This window comes from Solanum stenotomum, chromosome 4 (genome assembly GCF_019186545.1).
Source record: "Solanum stenotomum isolate F172 chromosome 4, ASM1918654v1, whole genome shotgun sequence".
NCBI classification, from domain to species: Eukaryota; Viridiplantae; Streptophyta; class Magnoliopsida; order Solanales; family Solanaceae; genus Solanum; species Solanum stenotomum.
The window spans coordinates 62343074-62363056 of NC_064285.1; the positions used below are offsets into that span (position 1 = coordinate 62343074).

Here is a 19983-nt window from a genome sequence, read left to right on the forward strand (position 1 = left end):
AACGTACGTAAAAAAAATTGTTAGGGATTGTTATTTGACATCTAAGATGTCACAAATTCATGTTGTGAAAACAAATTTGATGACGTTAAATGCAAGTTTATTGGTCATAGTTAGTCAAATTTCACGTATAGCAAAAGTTTAATGCATTGAGCTACCCTTAACTATTAATCTATATACATTTTCACCTCACTAAAATAAATTATCTACTATAATAAATTTATCTGATTTTTAATAAATATAAAGACCATGTGTCAATCTCTTTGTTGTTACTATTTTGGTATCTATAATAAAATAGAAATAATAAAGAAAGTTTGTGCTGTTAGCAACTCTTCTTAATCATTTAATGGGTTGTTTCACTATTTTTAATGCTTTGCTCAATTCAATTTTTGTTTGCTTTCAAACATTTCACAATCAATGAATATAAATGGCCTATAATAATAGTTTAATTGTTGAGAAATTTGCTATATATATAAGTCTAGTGGTATAAACCTTATTACTTTATTAATTGTTGGTTTAATTAATGGTTCCATTGGAATGGGTAGTTGTGTGTGGTGGTCAGTTCGATGTACGAAACATACATATTTCTGAAAAATTCAGGGAAGGATTGCATTTTAAGGGATGTGATGTAGACAACTTATCATATTGCAAATATTAATAATTATTTTTATGGCTCGAACCAGTAATATATAGGACACGAAGATAATATATTTTAAGCTAGACATAAAAATACCAAACACACACTGACATTAATATGAGATGAAATTTTATTTTCTTGATAGAGAACAATAGCTTATAATCTTATTACACATGTCGAGATTCTATCAATACCCTTCAACTTTTCTCTCTTTTCTGATTCCCCCATCACTTAAAATGCAAACTGTCAAGCATATATTCACTCGACGCAGAGTCAGAATTTTCATTTATAGGTTTCAAACCATAATATATACTCCCTATGTCCCAATTTATGTGACACATTTCGCTTTTCGAGAGTCAAACAGTTTAAGTTTGATTGAGAATTTGCTCATGAAATCTTCAATTTTTTAAAAATGAAATTTATATATTTGTAAACTACATAAAAAGTACTATAAGTCACAATAATTGATAATTCAAAATATTTAAAAGATATATAAAAATTTACGGTCAAAGATAGACTTGTTTGAATCTCGAAATTCGAAATGTGTCACATAAATTGAGACAGAGGGAGTAGTTCTTTTGTTTATTGTGTTCCGAATAAATTATTCATACATATTACATGTATTAACCCCTAATATTTGATGGATATTACATTTGAACCTAACTCAACCAGAAATACTGACAAAATCCATATAAGGAGATCAAAGGACCTATCACTATCGATGTAGGAGACTTAACACCCTCATCACGCCCAGAGCTGGAAGCCTAGTACATCCGTGAAGCACAACAACTAGAATGATACTGACTCTACTACCATGTAAAGATATAAAATTTGGCTCTAACTAAACCTCAGAAGTTAGCTTATATTGCCGAAGTCTATATATAAAGATGAAAGTACCCTTCCCCACCAATGTGGGAGACTTAACAAAATTGACAATTCAAGAAAGAAGGGCATTTATGTAAGCCACTGTAGCAAAAACAAGTACAATTTTCTCATGATTTATGAACCCAATTTTCATTATAGGAGAAAGGTCCTCAATCTTGAAAAGGACAGTTTGGTAAATTTGGTACATGTAGTTGTGCTGTTAATGTCTTCACTTTTGTTCCAAAGAACTCCATGTAATAGTAATAGGCTAATAGCTTCTTGCTATAAACTGTAATTTTCCTCAAACTTTGTCCTAGGATTCACTTTTTCTGTAAAAATTATAGCTTTCTTGGTTTGTGGGTGTCTGAGATTTGGTGTTCCGTGTCCGGTACTCATATTGAAGCTCTGACTATAATCTTGATTCGCGGGCTTTCTAGAAAAGCTTGAAACGAGACGTCTGATTAAGGGTGTGTTGATATGTATTTCAAGAATAGAGGAGCAATAGAAAGGCCTTCAAGAAGTGTAGTTTCTAAAAAATGGAGTCTTTTTCTATGTCTTGGAAGTTTTTGTGCTGGAATGTTCTTCACAAACAGGTAAAAAAAGAATCACTTTTTTTTTTAATAAAGATTGAATTTTTATAGTGATATTTCACTTTTCTTGTTTTGATTTGTTACATTTTAAGTACTGGTCAATTGGATTTTACTATTTGATATGTTAATAAGTCTTCTGTTTGATTTGCTATATTTTAGTGATTCAGAATGAACTAACTTTTAAATTTTTGTTATTTTTGCATTTTATAATACTTTTGGCTTTTACCTAATTCCCATGTTCTTGCACTTGTTGCAGTTAACTTTTAACTTATTTCTGGCTGCTGCAACTTGGAGGGACTGAAAGATCAATTCTTTTTTGGTGTGTTTTGAGGAATACAGTCAAACGGATTTCTGGATATTTTTTTGGTTGCTATAGCGAAATACTGTTATAAAGAACATTAGAATATAACATAACATGAAAAATCGTTTTAAGGAAATACAACTTGACTGTTATTGTGAATTGTTGTTATAGATTAGAAACTGACTTTTGTACATAGGTCTGATTGTTGATTTGCGATATCTTCATTACTTCTGTTTTCTCCTTTTAAATCTACTTTGATATGTGTTACTTCAACCGAGGGTCTTTCAAAAACAGTCTCTACCTCCACGAGGTAGGGGTAAGATCTACGTATACTCTATCCTCCCCAGACCCCACCTGTGTTACTTCAACTGAGGTTCTCGATATGTTTATTTGACAATATTGTAAGAATTTGTCATTGCAGAATGTGGATAATTTCTGAAACAGAAAGTGGAATTACAAGAACAACTACAGTTGAAGCTGAAAGATTGAAATTAGTTTCAGAAGGTTGCATTACAAAATTTGTAAGTATTCCTAATTATAGGTAATAGAAAGAAAAAGAAACTCCAACTTAAAGTTCTTTTTCTTGTTATTTACCTCAATGAAACATCTTAACTTTGATCTTTTTTGTTTAGTTGCAGCAGAAAGATATAAAACTTGTATCTAAAGATAATTTTGGGATATTAGATAAAACCATTTCAAATTTGGAGATAGAGTTGGCTGAAGCAAAGGCAGCTCAGGAGTCGATTCTTAGTGGGGTTCCGATATCAGAAGAGGTCGAAAAGGGTGAATTACGAAGAAAAAGAAAATATTTTATGGTGGTAGGAATAAACACCGCGTTTAGTAGCAGAAAAAGAAGGGATTCAGTTCGCGCTACATGGATGCCACAAGGTTTCATGACCGCGCCTATGCCTTAACTCGTCTCGTGCTGGCATTTTCTTTGTCCGAGTTTTGACATTTTTGATTTTAACATGGTGAAACAGGTGAAAAAAGAAGGAAGCTGGAAGAAGAGAAAGGAATAATCATTCGCTTCGTTATTGGTCATAGGTGGGGGATTTTGCTTCTGTTGAACATCCTCTTCTGTTCAATTAACTAGACCTTTACTTCATAGTGGTAGTTTTTTTGAGTTAAGGGTCGAAATATCATCATCGTTAATGATAGTTCAGATAGGAAACTCACGAAAATGTAGTACTTCAGGTGTGTTTTTGACCATTATCTCTTAATTTTATAATCGGAATTGTTTTCATATAATGTAGATAGATTATAATAACTTCAGTAAAATTCTGTTGCATTATGATAGCTTCTGAGTGGGCGTTTCTAGAGTTTCTGACATGAGCATAATGATATTTTTTGAGGATCTGAGCAACATAGATTCTGAGTGAACACCTCTTTATTAGGATCTTAAGCTCTTTGACTGAAGTTCATTCCGTCCCTATACCATTACACAAAATGCTATCCTCTTTTGTCTGCATTAACTCTTGTTTGCACTCTTGTATTCGATTAATAGACAATATAAACGTTTATATGTTGACTTAAAAGTTACAAACTTGTTCTGCAGTGCCACATTAGGGGGCATATTAGACAAAGCTATTGAAGCTGAGGACAAAAAGCACGGTGATTTCTTGCGTTTGGTAATATCTTTGTCTCACATTTCCTTTAATCATTCACTTTACTCTTGTGAATCACAAGTTATAATTGATGTATTCACACGTAAAAAAGACGATACATCACTCTGCTGCCTTTTAAACAGGATCATATTGAGGGTTATCTTGAATTGTCCGCCAAGACGAAGACTTACTTTGCCACTGCTGTTAACTTATGGGATGCTGAGTATTACATCAAGGTTGATGATGATGTTCATGTCAATATAGGTAACCAAAATTTTTCGTAATTTTTCTGCCTTGACTTACTTAACACTTAGCCAAAACCATCTCTTTTCAATGTTATATAGAGATTGTAAGACTTGTTACAGCAAATTCAAGCTTGATTTGTTTATTTCTGTTGCAGCTACACTGGCGGAAACATTAGCAAGGCATCGTACAAAACCACGTTTATATATCGGGTGCATGAAATCTGGTCCTGTCCTCTCGAGGAAGTAAGGACATCCATTTTTTCTGCAAAATTGAATCTTGAAGTTTCAATTTTGAACATTTTATTGTTTTTGATGGCAGGGGTGTAAGGTATCATGAACCGGAATATTGGAAATTCGGAGACAAGTATTTTCGTCATGCTACTGGACAAATATATGCCATTTCGAAAGACTTAGCAACTTACATATCAGCAAACCAGTTAAGTATCTTTTTCTTAATAAAGTTCGAATAAAAGCATAGTTATTCTTCTTTCCTATGTTGCTCGTACTCTCTAAAAATATTTCCTCACCCGCATTGAATACTCCAAAATGCATAGCTTTTGGAAGACCCGACACACCCTTCAGTATTTTGAGTCCGAGCAGCCTCTTACCTATGTATAATCTTCTTGATATGTAAAGGCATGTACTTCATAAGTATACAAATGAAGATGTGTCACTGGGAGCTTGGTTTATTGGACTCGATGTGCAGCATATCGATGATCGTAGATTGTGTTGTGGAACCCCACCTGGTAAAGCACACTTCTTTTTTTTCTTCTGTATAACGGTATTATTAGTTACTCGTTGGATTTCTTTGGGACATTTCTCACTAAGTGATTATATGAATTACTTATTTTTGTCTTCATTGAAAATAGTTTCATGACTTTACTGTTATAGTAGGTATAGTTCAGTGAGCGTAATACATGTGTGTGAGTTGATGTCTAACGAGACGTTGTGAACAAAACTAGTTAATTTCATCTTTGTGTTATCAAATTTGATATGAAAAGTACTTGTCGAAGCAGATTGTGAATGGAAGGCACAGGCAGGCAACGTTTGTGTTGCATCGTTCGATTGGACCTGCAGTGGAATATGCAGGTCTGTCGACAGGATGAAGGAGGTCCATCGCCATTGTGGCGAGGGAGAGAATGCACTATGGAAAGCTGCATTCTGAGGACATTCACTGTCAAAATGTCACATTCTTTTGGTCGGAAGTACATAATATACGTATGATCAGAGGCGAATTCAGAATTCAGAATCTAAAGTGGATTCAAAATAAGTGTAATTGTATTATATGTATACATTTTGTCTTTTTTTTTACTTCATATGTATACATAGTTCGAGCTGAAAAGTAGTCGATTCAGTTGAACCTGCAGAAGACGCTCTAAAGTCTTCCTCTACAGAGGTTTAGCTGTGGAGATACCTACTACATTTTTGTAACAAATAAACTCACATTATTGTATATCACTCAAATAATGCAAGTAGAATGAATTGTTTGAGGATTTAACTTATAGACACCGACATTGTAAAGAAACTGTAAAATTTATTCCTATATAACTTCGACTACAAAATCTATTCAGACATAAATTAAATAAATATCAAATCCTAAATTTCTTCGGAATTATTGTTCAACAAATATGTTAGTATTAGTGGACATCTCAACTAATGTTTGATAGCAATATTTAAAACATGTTTGTTCCTTTATAATAAAACAACATGTTACATTTGTGTCAACTGTCAAGTAAAATAAGATTATTAAATAGGTAGGGAAACACACATATGGAATGTTGGAGGGACAAATTAGCCTGCACATGGAAGAACAAAATTCCAATATAAATCTAAATAACTATGCCCCAACTGATCCTCCGCTCTTAACTAGAAGTTTCGGATTTGAATTTCGTGATAGGAAGAAATTCCTCCTTAATATAGTATGACCATTTAAATATGAGCTATCAATAATAGAAGGCTATAAGTTGAAGAAATATAGTACTAGTGCATAATACATTTTTTTTCTGTTGTCTGGTACCTACATTTAAGCCCGGCAACAAAATTCGGATTTGCGCTGAAAAGTTCCATTGGAGGGTAAAACACTCACTAACATAGGTGGCTTCGTATTCGGGGAGACTCGAAAGTACATAATACATTTGCCCTTTCATATATTTACATGGTTATTCATTAGATTTGTTTGTGTATATTAACCTAAGAGTGCATAAGCTATATGTGGATTGACATTTGCGGCGCAACCTTCGGGTTGGAAGTGAGAGGTGCTTACCATCCAAGCAACTCCCTCTCGTCCATATTTAAGGAACTTGTTTTCTTAGAAAAATATTTTTTATTTTTTTTATCTAACGAAACATAAAAAACCAAAAATACACTATAAAATCCCTCTCTTTTTCTTTAGAGATATGGACAAGTTTAACCCAAAGAAGAGAGGAGGGAGGTTGCTCTTTAACTATCAAACACTTGGGGGTTTCAATGAGTATATTTGTAAAGAATTTGGTGATCAGAGTTATTCGGTATATAGGTTTGTGTAGGTAATAGATATATATTTGATGAAATAATCAAAGTACGAACAAGTTGGCCCGTACTATTACTATTAGAAAAACAAAGATAGTGGTCCTTAAAAGAAATTGGTCAACCTTAATAATACAAGTAGAACAACAACCAACATACATAACACCTTCCCCTTTCATAACTTGATATGACTCTATTTAGGTGGTTGTTATGATGTCCAGGTCTTTGCCGGCGAGTGTTGTGACGCCGAGGTCATTTTCGACAAGTATTTATAAATTCGATGGGAAATGGTTCCAGCTAGTGATATTATGCCGATGAGATTGTGCGATTCGAAAAGTCCTTGGTCTACATATATACATTAGTAGTCCTTGGTTGGTTTCACAATTATCGAGTTGCAAATTTGCTGATGAATACTTACTCAAACTCAAAGTTATTATATTATGTTGATGTTAAACCATTACAATATCCTCCAAACATCTTTATGCATGTCAAAAATCTAATAAATGCACCTTGAAAGCATTATACAAAGAGTTGTGATGTAACAAAAAAGTTTAAACAAATTTTTTGTAACACACACACACATAATCAAGTTAATTAATGAGACAATATGTAACACAAAGATGGTGTTTGATTATTTGTTCGATGTAGAAAATGAAATCAGAAAAGCTTTGAGCATGATTCGAACAATGAAGTTAAGGTTTATTCATGTTGGTATATATATACTTACATAAAGTCTGAGTCTTGTTAGTTTCTTAAGGGATCTATATATATCCTTGGAGAATGTAGAAACCTCTAGTTTAATTTTAGAGAGCTACTAATCGAAAAATTGATATGATACAAATTTTATAAAATAACCAATTGAATCGAATCATTAACATTCCTAAGTAACAGAACATGGTATACATTAATTCAGATACACACAAGCTACCTCAAACGCTATCGTCTTTTTTCCAAAGAAAAAAAAAGGCTGTCCTTCAAATCAAAAAGTGGTCAAACTTCAACCTCTTAAAAATAATTATCAACTCTAGAATAGCCAACACAAAATTTTCAGATAGACATAAAGAACAAACAAATGAAATTCATTTTTTTAAAAAAATCAAGCAATAAGATCAATTAATTTAATTTACCAGTGATTTTTTCTTTTTACCTCAGAAGGCAAAAAAATTGTACTTGTTCACTACTTGATGTTGATGTAGAACAAAGTACATATATACATATATGAACAATTAAAGATTTTAGCTACACGTGATATTGGCGCGGCTCAATCAAAAAGTAGACTCAAAATGTTCTCAAGTACTGCTTTCTCATTGAACCGCACCAATATCTCGTGTATTTATCCATTTGAAAACTCGAACATCCATCCTCGATTTTGACTTTGACTTTATTTATTTTTTTTCCTTTTCCATCATATGTACTAAGCAAAATAAACTATATGTGAAAAGGAAAAATAAAAATCTAAGAAGTTATGAGATTCTTGATGAAGAAATATTTGAAGAATAGAAGGCTAGGTATTTTTGAGGTAAAGAATTAATCTTAAAAATAGGAAAAATAACATGTAGAAGATGAATTGTTTGGTGCATTTAAGAAGTAGCATTAAATTGGCCAACTACTCAACAAGAAAAGGAGTTGGAAATATTAAAGAAGGTGGAAGAAATATGTACGAAAGACTCAAAAAAATAGGCAAACAAATACTTTCTCCGTCTCAAATTATTTATCGTAATTTTTTTATACACGTCCCTAAAAAAATATTAATTAGGAAGAGTTTTGACTGTGTTATCCTTATTTATATCTTATCATATTATCTCGTTTCATATAATATTTACTTTATTTATATGTTTCTTTTATTAATATATTTATAGTCTTTAAGATCGAATACTACTAAGAGTAAAATGGGGACATAATATTTATCTTAAACTTTTAAAATAACTATTTTTAAAAAGTACGATAAATAATTTGATACAGAAGAAAAAAAAGTATAAGAAGCTTTTAATACTTTTGCATTAAATGGGGCATGGGTAGGGCAGAGGATGTTTGGTTCTGCTTAATCCTTGCATTTAAATCACCTTTTCTTTGAAAAGGCTATTTTTTAAAAAATAATACTCCTCCGTCTCATTTTATATGTCATCCCTTTCTATAAATAACTGAATCACAATACTTGTTATTTTATAAAACTTATGCATAAATTACTGTATTTTGCCTATTATACCCTTGATAGAGTAGTTAATTAATCTTGTCATTTATTAATAAAATTGAATTAAGAAAACATTAAATAAGGATAGAAGGGTAAAGTTACATCATTTCTTAATGCAAGTACAAAGTAAAAAAGTGACATATAAAATGAGACGGAGGGAGTAACTTTTATATAGAGAAATGGTATAATTTCTTTGTATATTATATATCTATTTTAATCTATTGTAACATATAATCGTCTTATTTTTCAGATAAGTAATTACACTTTTTTATGGATGGTCGATAAGAAATTATATAGACAACTAGAATAGAGATTAAGACATAAATATAAACATAATTTTGATTTAGAGTCAATGGAATGCACCATTTCAACTCCATTGATTTAATAGCAATAACAATCAGTTGCTAAATTTGAAACCAACTTGTTATCACGATCTTACAACTTGGAGAACTCGACTGATAGACCGTCAATTTCTCATAGCAAAAAGGGGTCAGTATCTCTTTATAGAGATTGTCGATCTGGGGTCGTTTGGTTTGAATTCAAGTTATGATAGGATTAATTATGATGAGATTAATTATGATGGGATAAATTATGATGGAATTAGTTATGATGGGATAAGTTATGATGAGATTATTTTTTATTGAATGTTTGATTTGTCGTATTCAAAATAATAAATTTTAAGAACAATTTATTTGTTTACAAAAATGTCCTTCATGAATGTAAAAAGTGATGTAACAAAAGGGTTGAAAGAGACATTTTTGTCATTTATTTATTTTATCCCGGATAAGTTATTTCGGGATTACTATACCACCCAAGGGGAGGGATAACTTATCCCGGTAGTAATTGTTAATCTCATGATAAGTTATTCCGGACTTGCCAACCAAACAACAAATTAAGTGGTACTATAATTTAATCCCAGGACTATTTGGTATTATCCGTCACACCAAACGACCCCATCACTATTATGTTTAGCTTATCTACGCACAATAAATATTAATTAGACCTTTTATTTTATTTACCCGTACTTGAAATGCATCACTATCCAACCGGCCAATAGTGTAAAAGATATTTAACACTATTAATATATACATAGATTTTAAAATACAAACAGAATATATTTGAAAATTGTATTGAATTAATTATACAAGTAGTACTTTTGATGAATGTGTACTATATTGTAGTGGGGAATTCTTGTCCTAGCAGGACTAAACAAGAATCCTCTCTCTTGCAGAAATATAAGTATGTTTTATATGTAAAAATATTTAATCAAATACGAGCTATCGCAACGGAAAATAATTAAAATGTACCTTTAGTCATTATTGTTTAAGTACGAGTTTAATATCACCTTTGATCTATCGTTTATTTACTAACAACCTTCTAGACTATGTTATTAGGGTAACGACTCTCAATAAAAACTCTCGTTTGTCTTAGGGATCGAATTCTCCCTTTCATCAAGGAAATTACTATCGAATATATTTGTATAATCATATAATATTATTTGATTTATTCCTCCATTGAGAGAAAAAATAATTATTTAATTAATTACCTAATATGTGAACCACATTAAAAGTCTTTTAAAGAAACTTAAAAATTCTCACATTGAGAACACCTTTGGAGTAGTTTTTGGTTCTTATAAAAATTGAAATTTTACTTTTTTTTCATAATAATATTTGATTGAAAAAAATTCTGAGCAATTTTTGGAACATAGGAAACCAAATGACTTCAAGAAGTTATCACTATTTTCTTTCTTTCTTTTGTCACTTAATGGATAGTCTGGTGCGCAAAGCTTCACAAGTTTGTAAAGGATCTTAGAAAGCTAAGTAAAACATGACTAAAATCATCTAGATATTATAGATTATCTAGACGATTGTCCTTGTGGTTCGACCTTTTTTCCTGGTGAATCGGACTAATGGAACCGCACCGATACATTCCTCGTATACACTTGAAACAGGCCCAAATGTGAATCATTTGGGCTAGATGATTATGGGCCACATTTGGGCTTCTTATTCCTCTTCTTCATTAAGCCTCATCCTTCATTTTTGGACCATTTGAAGCACTTCATAACCTTAATGTCTACTTGTATAGAATTCCTTGTTGTGAGTTTTTGGATGTAATTGTAAGGAGTCGTTTTGTAGAGTGTATTAGAAGGAAAAAAATGTGTGCATTAGCTTTGTGTATTATTAGTATCAGTGATGAAGTCAGAAATTTCTTTAAGGGTTCAAGATTTAATTATATGTATGAAAAATAATTTTTGACCTATATACTTTGTATAATTTTTTGACATATGTGTTCAACTGACCACCTTTGCTACATGTGCCTACACCACTGACAAGTATCTTGTTTGGTACACTTTTACAACTTATGAATACCTAATACATATTAAGATATGTATAACGCAAAGGGTTTTAATACATGTATTATCATATAAGTTAAAGACACAATTGCTTTTCAAAATCAGTTCCACATCCTGTTTACCATATTTGTTGGGGATATTTATTGTAAACAGATAATTTGATCCACAGAGCAAGTAGGATCCACTTTTTGTTTTCTTTTCTTAAAGATCAACATACAATTAAGAAATGACCAAAAGCAAAGTTTTCTTATGTATATTGCTTCACAGTATAAACTTTATGTCATATTTTTTCTATATTTAGCAAAGCCCATATATATCACAACATTATTTTTGCAGGCATTAGGATGAAGTAAGATCTGATTTTATAGGCGGCTACTTCAAATGATAAATAAATTAAAAAAAAGTCTTTTCTTTTGTCTAAAGATTCTTATACGTAGGGGGTGTCAAATAGATGGGGCGAGTTGAATTTGAATGGATTAAAATGAGCTAAATTAATAATATACGAATTATTGATTCATTCAGAAGTTATTTGAATTAAAATGGACTAACAAAATGAGCGAATCATATTTTTATGGGCTAATTTTATCCTTTACTTATATGAACGTTTCCTCAAATTATTATCGTCAATGTTACCCTGCTGTTTCCAACCTGTCTTACTAGTAATGGAAATAGTCGAAAAGCTTGAATCAATAGAAGGAGATACTACAAATTCTTTTACCCCGCGTATTTAATCAGCTCGCGTGGTTCACTGCAAATTGCATGCAATAGTTGACAAGTTTTTTCCATGTAAAGAGCAGAAAATAGAGTATTATTCACGCTAGAAATAAAGGCCGTTAAAATGTACTTACTTTTACTTTTTTTCTTTTACTCAAAATTATCTTTTTAATTGTTTAAGTAATTGGATCAGATTGAAAAATCCAATTTTAAACAAGACAAACAAAGTATTATATTTTTCACTCGCTAATTTTTTTTCTGTTGCGGTTCCTAATTTAAATGTGAAGAGGACGGTGCTAGATGTAATAATTTATTCGTATCGAGTATTTATATCTAACTAAATAATTAATTTTAAGAATTGATAAATTAATATGAAAGTTCCAAATCATTCAATCATGATGATTAAGTGTTAAACCGTGCATGAGATAAGTTTTTATCGTCTAAGGCCGATTTAGGGGGCGGGGGGGTGTCTACCGGACCCCCTCAGCAAAAACATTACATCGTATATATATAAGGTAAATTTTTTATATTTATGAACATATATAAATTTTGAAATTTCTAAATAAGATATAAAAAAATATTTAGCGGTCGAAAATATTCAAAATGCACTCTGCTTTACTTATCTTTTACATATGTATTCGCATTTTTATATTTTTATTTTTCGATTCCTCTGAGTAAAAATTCTGAAAGCAGAACCGCTAATTTTGGAGATAACAAGAATTCAAGAAGAACAAAAGGAGGAAATTAATAAAAGTAATTAACACACAAGGTGTATGAAGATAAGCAAGAGAATTTTATGGCTTGAAATATGGTAGTGAATAGAAAGTCATAATAAGTGCATGAATTGCAAGACAAATTAAATTCCAAGTTGGGGAGAATTATGGTGTAATTGTTGGAAATGAAATGCAATTAGCTCTATAAAAAAAAAAGGATAATTATAGTTCAGGGTGTGGTACGAAGAAAAATATTTTCCATAAAAAATGTTTTTTCAGAAAAAGAAGTAGATTTTACGTATTTTAATTTTGTATTTGGTATATCAGCAAAAGATATTGTCCTAAAAACATTTGTATATAATTACATATGAGAGGAGGGGGTGGTGGTGGGGATGAGGTTTACGGGGTGAGTGATGAAGTGTATACGTTGGAAGGCAGGGAAGACGTAATCAATGTGAAATGTCACTTATTTCTCTACTTTCTTTAAGAAAGTCATTTTACTCATTATTAAAGAACTTGTTTGCTAAGAGAAAATATTTTTTCAAAAAATTTAACCATGCAAATTATAATTGATCATCGGAAATTATATTGTTTCCTTTGATATATAAGTTCTAAAATAGTCCAATCTTATAATTACTATTTAACTCCTCAACTTTTTATTAGTTAATTCCTTTGAAGTATATACAAATTATATTTTTTTTAAATAGTTTTTTCTTTATGAAAAGTAAATGGCGTTGTGTTTAATACACAATCACTTTTAAACCTCCTAATTTTTACACTTTTTTTCTATTGGTGTTCTGTTCAAGAGCCTCGTATGAGAACTTTTAAAGCAAAAGATTTCCCTTTTATTTGTTATGTTTGTCTTTTATTTACTTTTAAAGAAAATATTCCATTAAAATGTATAATTTGACTATATTTATTTCAATTTAATTCTATTTTTTTTCTTTTGCTAATTGTTATATTAATCTCTTTTTATATTTATTAATTAATTATTAGGGTGGAAGTGAAAAAAAATTAATTCTATCTTAATTTTAAAATGAAAAATATTTTGAATAAAATATTTTTAGTTATTTCAGAAAATAATGAGCTATACTTTTCCTAGATAATAATTAGATATTGTCTATCCTATGGCCTTATGGGCATTAATTACGTGACCAAATGTATGGCGTATGAAAAGCATATCCCAACGTCAAATTAATATAATTAAAAATTTTCAAAATAAAGTACAAAAATTCAGAATGCAAAACATGCATGTCATTAGGTCACCAACTAGGGGAGTCAAGTATAACGGAGTAAGTTACAACACAGAAAGTCAATGTTATTTCGTATGTATATATTTTTTCAGTAAATTGATGTCGATTAGATAAAGGTTACTCCATCGCTGGACCTAATAGCCTCTTTCCCATCCGATCCCCCATCCAACACACACAATATACATATATAGTGTGTATACGAAATGCACTCATGTGTCCTGCGCCACTACAATAATTTGTATACGTTTTTTTTATCTTCTTTATTTTTTTTTAAGGTTTTGAAGCAACAGTAATAAAGTTATCTATATATTATGGGTTTAAACCGTAAAATCAACTACTAAATGTTCTTCTCCAAATTCTATGCGCAGAATATTTTGTGCATCAAATTATTTTATTTATAAATGTAAATGGACTTAAAGAACAAATAAAAAGTGAACGATGAACATTTTTTTTTTAGGGAATTCTTATAATAGAGACATTTTATTACCTAGTACTTACAAAGTACTAAATCAAAAAAAAAGAAAAAAGAAAAGAAAGTCTGTTTTTTGACATCTTAAAATATTTTAGTAATTTTTTCTAAAAAGAAAAAAAATCATCATAAAATATTCCAAATTTAGTAAAGACAACATCACCCTGCATTTATGCGAGATTTCGGATAAAGAAGGATGTTATCCAATTATTGTTATTATTATTAATTTCTCAGTTTCAATTAATGACCTGTTTAACAAAAAACGATATATTTTTATATTTGACAAAAAAAACTTAATTTTAAATTTATCATCAAACTCTTAATGAAATGTTCTATAGTTATGAAAATAAGTTTTTTCTTTTTTCTAACTAAATTGAGATGAAAGAAAACATTAGGTTTGATCGAATATACAAAATAAACATTTTAAATGTTCCATAGATTTAGACGAGGAAAAAAGTATTTTACGCGGTGACCTTTAATTTTGTGACGATCCTCGTAGTCACGTAAAAATTATTTTGTTGAAACCTTTTATTATGATTTATGACATATTTATTTATTTATTATGGAGTTTAATCACCATAAATGTTTTTTCCGTGGTGACCTCATGATCATCGCAAATAATATTCTGAAATATCGAATACTTTATTGAAATATATGATACATATATGATTCATAAATATTACTATTATAATACTCATAAATATACAAACGAGAATTAGTAATATAAAAGTAATTATTTAGACGTTAGAATTTTGACTCTTCCATCTTGATTGAAATTTCATTCTTTGTGTAATTAATTAATTAATGAAGAAAATTGCTTATATTTTCTTTCGACTATATATCTCCACTTGTTTAAGGTGTTAAGCATGGTATAGTTATTGTTTTTTTGAAAATTCGAATCATAATTCTTTATATATCTATTATATGATTATCTGTAAGTCGAAAGCGATTAAACTATGATTATCTATTTATTATATCGATCGTGAAAAATTCAAAATCAAACTTAAAAATATTGAATCATACTGAATTACTCTGTTATAGTATTTTAAAAACCAAAACCTAAATTATCAAACAAAATTTTTAATACCGTAACATATCGTACCATGTCCAACCCTACCATCTACTACAACCATCCTAGAATTGCCATTATATTAGTGGTAATTATTTTCGGAGCTTTTTGTAGCAAGTTTAGTCATCACAAAAAAATTGATTTGTGATGACTAAACTTGCTGCAAAAAGCTTACTTGTCTTCATATTCATGTTATTAATTTTACTTATTATAGATAATTATCTTACAAATTACCCAATAGTATAAAAATTATGGATTTATAAAAGTTAAACACGTCTTAAAACTAGACATATAACTCAAACAAGAAGTTTATTTGTTTCATCACAACAAATAAAGCCAAGACAATTGATCAATGACCAACTATCATTAATCAGTCTAAATATTAACCTAAAGCAAAAGAAAATTAAAATAATTAACAACTTGCAATCTTTGCTATTTACTTAATGGTAAATTTATGAATATAAATAAATGTCTTTACTACTTTTAATTAACTAAAAAAAAAAGGCATGTTAATCCAACAACATGCTTCAATTTCCTATTCTTGATAATCCTCAAAGAGACGGATCTAGCTTGTAACTTACGGGTTCACGTGTACCCTACACACAGATCTCGTCTATGTATTAAGAATTTTTCTAAACATCTATAACTATTTGACTGATTATTATATTTGAAATTGTTGTATGAAAAATTGATAAACTTCAAATCTGCGATTTTGAATCTTCATGAACTTGATTTTGAGGACAATTGAATTTGGTCACATTCAAAAGATTGACCATTGGATGTATTTTGTTGATCATCACACCAATCAGGAACAGGTACACCAAGTGGAAAATTATCAAGAAATCTCATAATATCATCATCCACTTGATTAGCCATATTCTCTAATGAGGCTTCCTTTGTTGTTATCCCTATATATATAAGAAAAAAACATTAATACAAAGTTATTCAATTTCTAAAATGAATTAAATATAAGAAAATAAAATTAATATTACTACACTATTTTATTTTATTACAAAAAAAAGAAAAAAAAATTAGCAATAGACAAATTATGTAACTTTATTTAGCAACAAATTATCAAAAAAAAACTATGTTAACTACTAGCAACTAAGCAACAAATTTACAACAGAGTTTATAGCTAATTCTAACTTTTCTTGTGTGTTAGGAGATAAGTTACATACAATGTTAAGTAATTTTACTTCAAGTCTCATTTAGCAAGTTATAATATATAGTAGGTTACTTACCATTTACAATAGGTTACAAATAAATTCTTATAAATAAAGTTACCTTCAATACACTTTAATATTATCTAATTAAATAAATAATTTTAACATCGCTAATATATAGAACTTAATTAAACTCATAAGTTATAAAAAAAAAAATACTAAACATATTAAGTAAGTTTACATAAGTTAATACATATCATAGCTTAAGATAACCTAACTAGGACAATGGGTAACTTTCTGCATTATTACTCTTAATTTGACAATTTACAATACTAAAAATGTGAAATTTTGACAGGTATTTTTGAATTTTTTTATCGTCAATAATAGTAGTTGAACCAAAAATTTATATAAGGAGATTCAAAAAAATTCTAGAATGTTAGTTGTAATTAGAACATACGACCTAAATCAATTTTGAATCCCCTTTATCACTATATTTGAATTTTTCTTCATGTCAAAGAAATTCAACAGATCAGATATAACCAAAAAAGATCATATATATTTACTCTATTTGCACAATGTAATTTCCCGACAAGCTAAATTCCAATTAGAGCTCTATCGTAATTTTCCATTTTTTCATGTGTATATAAGTTAAATCTGATTTAAAATTAATGGAGAATTTACCTGAGGATGAATTGGGAGAACTTGAATCTTCAGAATGTTTATGAGCAAAATTATATGTTGATTCTTCAGTTAAAATTGCATCTGCTGCTTCTTCTGTTAATCCATATTCTTCCCAAACTAATTTCCCTTTATTATTATCTTCATTTTCATTAATTGGACAATTTTCCTCAATTTTTTCACCTCTTGTTAAAGTATGAGATTCCTCCAATAAATCTTCTAATAATCCACTATTTCCTCGCGATAATCCATGATTAACCGCGTAATTATTATCAGCATGATCACTTAATGTACTTGTATTTCTAGGCACAGACGATTGGACTGAACGATGCTCTATGCCCATACCTGTTGGTGAAAATACAAGTACAATTGAGAAAATATGAAATGAATTAACAAATATGAACAACTTAAGTTCAATTGGCTAAGGCACGCATACCTAAGATTAAACCATTAGGGTTTGAGGAAATCGCGGTATAAGGTCTAGTGGTTGTGGTAAAATTTGGATAGGTGTGTTGAAGTGGTGGGACCGGCATTGAACTAGAATAACCTTGACTAAAATTATTAGGTACGGGTGCTACCATTGAAGAAAGTTGTGAATTCTTCATCGATGATGCTAATGTTAGAGAGAGGCTAACGCGAGGGTCGCGAAAAAACTTGACTTGGTTGTTGATATTATTTGTGTTTGTGAGAAATGGAGAACTAGGATTATTATTGAATTGGTATTGATGTGGAATAATGTTTCTACTAGGTTTCATTGTTGAAGGATTGAAGATATCTAAAAGGGAAAGAGGGGAATTATTGTTGTAATTGGAGTTTTGATGATTATCAAATGGTGAAGGGATATTAGTACTATGTTGTTGTTGATTTTGGTCTTGTTGGTAATTTTGTGGTTGTATGTCTTGAGGGTATATTGGTAATCCAGCTCTTTGTCTTCTCTTTAGTCTCGTGTTCCAATAATTCTTGATCTCATTATCTGTTCTACCGGGAAGCTGTGTACGTAGAATAAGAATAAAAAGAAATTATTAGTACATTCAACATTAATAAGTACAAAAAGAGTTGATGAAACACAATTCTAGTGATGTTGACGTAGACAGATTCAAGATTTTAAAAGTTTAAAGATTTTTGGATCAAAATCGATTTTGCATATATTTTGGTGGTAACTATAGCTTATTTACTAGAACCACACAATATCATATAGATATGTACGTAGATGTGTGACAATATTTGAAATCTATTGATCCGACTAATTCAGATTTACGCTGAATCAGTCGATTGATGATGAAGAATGAGAAGGAATTTTTTCAAATAATCTGAGTTAGTCACAAATTGTGTCGGAAAAAGGAGATGAGAATCAAGATTTTGAATCGATGAATTCAGCTCGTTATATATAACCAATCTTTTCACACATATATAGTCTAACGCAAATTGTATTTAAAAAAGAGATGAAGAATTAGAACCAAGATTTTGAATCATGAATTCTACTTTTTATATATGTGTTAATTAATGTTTAGATCGCATTCATAAGAAAATGATGAGCCAAAAAATCGTATTAATTCTTATCGAAGAATAAATAAACAAACCTGAGCAGCCATACGAGCCCATTTGTTTCCAAGTTTTGCATGAAGTTCCACAATAAGCCTTTCTTCCTCTAAAGAAAATGCACCTTTTTTTAGATGAGGCCTCAAGTGATTCGCCCATCTTAACCTACAACTCTTCCCACATCTCATTAAACCCGAATTCCTTTGAACCGCGTTCCAATTCCCTTCTCCGTGTTTCTTCACATACTCCATCAAAATCGCGTCTTCCGTTGTTGTCCATGGACCTTTTTTTAACTGTCTTGCCCCTAGTCCTCCTCCTCCTCCATTATGATTTCTTGATATTGATGTCCCGTTGTTTTTATTCACTCCTCCTCCACTTGGGGCCATCAAGATTTTCCTTTTCAAATATTCCTACAAATTAAAAAAAAAAAAAAGGAATTTAAATTAGTAAGAAATAATATAAGTGTTTCAAAGTTTGCATGTCAAGATTACCTTTTACAGAGATAGAAAGCGGAACATAACAATTAATAATAATTTACAATATGCATCATTACAAAATAAGAGATTCCTATCGATCAACTCCCTTAGTACTATTATAACTTGTCTAACAAAAATAATTCTTAATTTGCTTGTCTCAACAAGTGTCAATAACAAACACGGGAGAAATTAATAGATTCAAAATATTGTTTTCGTGATTCAAGATACAAACTTTTTGTATAAAAAGAGATAACTCACAATTCTTTTTAAGGGGGTTCTCTTTCTTTTATATCCTCAATGATCAATATGGGTTGAAAAATAAGCTCCAAAAACTCTTCTTTTTTTATTGTTCTTGTATAGACAAAGGAGATTAGTTTTTTCAAGAAGCTAGAGAGAGAAAGTAAGAGATTTGAAAGTGTAGAAATGAGAAAAAAGTTATGAGAATGAAGAGAGAAGTGAGAGAGTTTAGAAAGGAATAGTTGGCAACAAATATTTATAGGACTTACCTTTTATTTCGTAGCGACTTGTAAGCTCTATGCTTCAATTATTATTTTTTTGGGGGGTTTCTTTGTCCACACTTTTCCTTCTCTTTCTATAATTCATGCTTTTCATCACTTCCCTC

The 19983-nt window shown here is 30.1% G+C and overlaps 2 protein-coding genes across 3 annotated transcripts; one reads left to right on the forward strand and one right to left on the reverse strand.

Moving 5' to 3' along the window:
• The first annotated feature begins 1621 nt into the window (after positions 1-1621).
• Positions 1622-5696, forward strand: LOC125862989 (probable beta-1,3-galactosyltransferase 2). Of its 2 annotated transcripts, none has more exons than XM_049543128.1 (10): positions 1622-2091; positions 2811-2910; positions 3028-3277; positions 3370-3433; positions 3945-4017; positions 4137-4257; positions 4394-4481; positions 4558-4674; positions 4875-4984; positions 5255-5696. In XM_049543128.1, exons 1-10 carry the CDS (start codon positions 1976-1978, stop codon positions 5401-5403), a joined length of 1188 nt encoding a protein of 395 aa, XP_049399085.1. In that variant the 5' UTR covers positions 1622-1975; the 3' UTR covers positions 5404-5696. The 2 variants fall into 2 exon arrangements, with proteins under 2 accessions (XP_049399085.1, XP_049399084.1); XM_049543127.1 differs by having other exon boundaries at positions 1623-2091; positions 3022-3277.
• Positions 5697-16212: 10516 nt separating this feature from the next.
• Positions 16213-19271, reverse strand: LOC125861637 (transcription factor MYB101-like). Its single transcript, XM_049541494.1, has 4 exons — positions 18927-19271; positions 17783-18335; positions 17350-17691; positions 16213-16413 (listed from the first exon to the last, which is right to left on the reverse strand). Exons 1-4 carry the CDS (start codon positions 19269-19271, stop codon positions 16226-16228), a joined length of 1428 nt encoding a protein of 475 aa, XP_049397451.1. The 3' UTR covers positions 16213-16225.
• Positions 19272-19983: the final 712 nt, after the last annotated feature.

Bases quoted from the DNA above. Each gene is read 5' to 3' on its own strand.
- LOC125862989 (XM_049543127.1), top strand. From the start codon at position 1,976: ATGTATTTCAAGAATAGAGGAGCAATAGAAAGGCCTTCAAGAAGTGTA. The intron at 3,434-3,944 runs GTGGGGGATTTT...CTTGTTCTGCAG, and splicing joins CGCTTCGTTATTGGTCATAG to TGCCACATTAGGGGGCATAT. The intron at 4,675-4,874 runs GTTAAGTATCTT...TGATATGTAAAG, and splicing joins ACTTACATATCAGCAAACCA to GCATGTACTTCATAAGTATA.
- LOC125861637 (XM_049541494.1), bottom strand. From the start codon at position 19,271: ATGGCCCCAAGTGGAGGAGGAGTGAATAAAAACAACGGGACATCAATA. The intron at 17,692-17,782 runs GTATGCGTGCCT...TTTCACCAACAG, and splicing joins CCCTAATGGTTTAATCTTAG to GTATGGGCATAGAGCATCGT. The intron at 16,414-17,349 runs GTAAATTCTCCA...TTATATATATAG, and splicing joins TTCTCCCAATTCATCCTCAG to GGATAACAACAAAGGAAGCC.